This window comes from Heterocephalus glaber, unplaced genomic scaffold, assembly GCF_053883595.1.
Source record: "Heterocephalus glaber isolate CG9 unplaced genomic scaffold, H.glaber_assembly_v1.0 deba00000470, whole genome shotgun sequence".
Lineage (NCBI taxonomy): Eukaryota > Metazoa > Chordata > Mammalia > Rodentia > Bathyergidae > Heterocephalus > Heterocephalus glaber.
The window spans coordinates 17,964,446-17,967,452 of record NW_028258145.1 but is presented as its reverse complement, the minus strand read 5'-3'; the positions used below and the strand labels follow the sequence as shown (position 1 = coordinate 17,967,452).

The window sequence follows — 3,007 nt, the reverse complement described above, 5'->3', positions numbered from 1 at the left end:
TTATTAACAGCTAAACAGCATTGTATTTGAAAAGGAATCAAGGGCCAGTAAAAACCTCTAAAGACCTGCTGTCTCTAGATGTCTACATATTTTCATATTCAGGGTTGGCAGACCCTTTAACAGCAAAGGGCAGACACTAGTTCGGGTCCACTCGACCCTGTTTTCTTTTTCTCCTGGGCACAGGGAGACTACATTTACCAGCTCACCTTTCATTTAGGAAAGACCATGAGAGTGAGCCCTGGCCCCAAAAAATGAGAGTATAAGTAAGCCTGGTCCATAAAATTCAAGTGGTCCTTTATCCTGCCCTCTATCCCCCCGCCCCCCCCGCCCCCGCCCCCGCTCCCGCGGGCTGCCGGGAGTGGACTTCCAGGACCCAGGAGGACAGAGAAAGGGGGGGGTGCCTGACCAGTAGAACATGGCTGCTAACGTAGAAAGTCAACTTTCATTACCTTAAGCCTCTTTGAGAACTACTTTTTATGTACATTTGTTTACCTACTCTGATTGTGAAGTTTAGTTTTCATTCAGGAAATGCTCACTCTTCCTCTCCTACCTTGAGTGGAATATTATTCCTCCACTCCTTAACACTGAAAAAAATAAAGTTTAGAACAGGGAGAAAAAAGAAAAAATGAGTGACCAGTCAACTCCCCTGGGCTGCTAAATAATGGAATTTATTATCTGAAGGGGTTGCACAGACTGAAATACAACTTTTCTATGAAAGATCTGAGTAGCTGCAAGTACTACTAGTACTACTCTGAGTACTACTCAGAGGAGCTGAGTAGTAACCTGTGGCAGGTTAGACGAACAAGAACGTCTATAGACACGCGGGCCCGACCACATTCAAAGTGAGCTCAAGGAGGGGGTCCCCAAGCTCGGAGAGTGTTCCTACAGTGCCCCGGGGGGCTGCGGGAAAGGGAGGCCACCACCTCCCTCAGACAATGCTAGTAACCTCTGCGGGAACGCTCGCCCCAGGATTATCGGCGAAGGCAGGGGACTCCTGAGGGGCGACACGGTGGGGTTGCTCCCGCGAGCTAGGGCTGCTGCAGAGCTCGTGCACGCCCGCACAACCACAACTACACACCACACACACACACACACACACACACACACACACACACACACAAACCACACAGCACATCCCTCCCCCGCGCCTCCCACGCCCTTCCTGCGGTTGAGCAGCAGATTCCGCGAGGACAGAAAATGCAACCCCAAAAGCACACCCTGGGCTGTGCCCCGGGCGGCCCACGGCGAGCAAGCACTGGGGCAGCGGAAGGGCAGCGGAAGGGCCGCGCCCAGGCCGGCGGGGACCCCGGCGTAGGGCGGGGAGCCGGGCCGCCCGCGCAGCCCCGCCCCTCCGGAGCCGGCCCCGCCCCCGCTGCGGCGGGCGAGGGGCGGGGCGCGGCGCGGGGTATATAAGGAGAGGGGCGGGCGCCACTCTTTTGTCTCTTGCTGCAGCAACACGAGTGGGAGTACCTGGACCTCAGGCTCGGAGCAAGACCCTTCGGTGAGCGCGGTGCTGGGGCTGGGATCGGGGCTGGGGTCGGGGCTGGGGCTGGGGCCGGGACCTGGGCACGGCCGGGTGGGATGTGGTTGCTGCGGCAGACCCGCGCTCTTCACCTCGGATTCCCCAGGCCGGCCGACCACGCCCTGGGACTTCGTTGGGAGGTGCGGGACGAGCCCGGATCCGGGCCCTGGCTCGCCGGAACGCCCCGGCCGAGTGCCACGTCGCCCGGGGAGGGGGCGCCAGCCCCCGGCCCCTCGCCAACCGCCTGGCTTTGCCCACCAGGATTGTTTTAAGAAAATGGCAGACAAGCCGGACATGGGGGAAATCGCCAGCTTCGACAAGGCCAAGCTGAAGAAGACCGAGACGCAGGAGAAGAACACCCTGCCGACCAAAGAGAGTGAGTGAGCCCAGCCCGGTCTGCCGGTCCGCCCCGCCCCGCTCTGCCCTGCTCTGCTCTGCTGTGCCAGCCCTGCCCCCTCCCCGGACCCCGGGCTGGGCGGTCCCAGCCACCCTTTCCAGCTACACAAAGCGCCTTGCTCGGCCCCAGCCCCAAGCCCCTTTCTTAACCCCCCGACCTCGTGGGTCCCTCGCCCACACCAGGTTGCCGAGCGCCTGGGTGCGGGAGGGGGTGCAAAGTGGTGGCCTCGCCCTCCAGTGCCCGCTTCCCGCTCTCCGCAGCCATTGAGCAGGAAAAGCGGAGTGAGATCTCCTAAGAGCCTAAAGGATTCCTCACCCCCGTTATCTCCGAGACCCCCAGTCGTGATGTGGAGGAAGAGCCACTTGCAAGATGGACACGAGCCACAAGCTGCACTGTGAACCCAGGCACTCCGCCCCGATGCCACCGGCCCGTGGGTCTCTGAGGGGACCCCCCCCCAATCGGACTGCCAAATTCTCCGGTTTGCCCTGGGATAGTATAGAAAATTATTTGTATGATGGATGAAAATAAAACACACCTCGTGGCATGGCTGGCGTGGTCTGGGTGTCTCAGTTGAGTGTGCGTGGGTTGAGCTCTATCGCAGAGGGGAGGGAAGGAGGGGGTCGCGGAATGGCTTGGGGGTGGTATTTTTAATTTGGGTTTACCTAAATCTCCGTAACATTTCGTGAGTTCTTAGCTGACTGGCTGTTGCTCACGATGCAGTCCCCATAAAATTTTGACCCCACTTTGTCTGCTGCAAACTGTTTTGAAAATGCTTTTTCAAACGTGCTTCATAAAGCTTTCGGAGTCCCAGCCCTATCCTTCTGGCCTCATAATCCCGATTCACACCCAAAGAGAGCAGTGATTTTTAAATGTGGCCAAAAAGGGAGGATATTGGGTGAAGTCACAAATTCTCCAAAAGGTTTTCTTCTAAGTATGAGGAAAGGATGCAAAAACAAAGGCAGGATTCTAGGGAGTCAACCGCGGGAACATCAGAACTCAGGGGAACAAACCTCAGAAGTAGATGGAGACAGCCCAGCTTTGTCTCTGAACCCCAGCTACGAGCCGTTAGAGGGAGTGCTGCTGTCATC

At 57.6% G+C, this 3,007-nt stretch overlaps 1 protein-coding gene across 1 annotated transcript; it reads left to right on the top strand.

The window, feature by feature from the left end:
- Nucleotides 1–1,372: 1,372 nt before the first annotated feature.
- Nucleotides 1,373–2,467, top strand: Tmsb10 (thymosin beta 10). The gene is made up of 3 exons (XM_004844627.4): nucleotides 1,373–1,501; nucleotides 1,784–1,898; nucleotides 2,180–2,467. The coding sequence occupies exons 2-3, from the start codon at nucleotides 1,799–1,801 to the stop codon at nucleotides 2,212–2,214; spliced, it is 135 nt and encodes a 44-aa protein (XP_004844684.1). The 5' UTR covers nucleotides 1,373–1,501; nucleotides 1,784–1,798; the 3' UTR covers nucleotides 2,215–2,467.
- The last annotated feature ends 540 nt before the right edge of the window (nucleotides 2,468–3,007 follow it).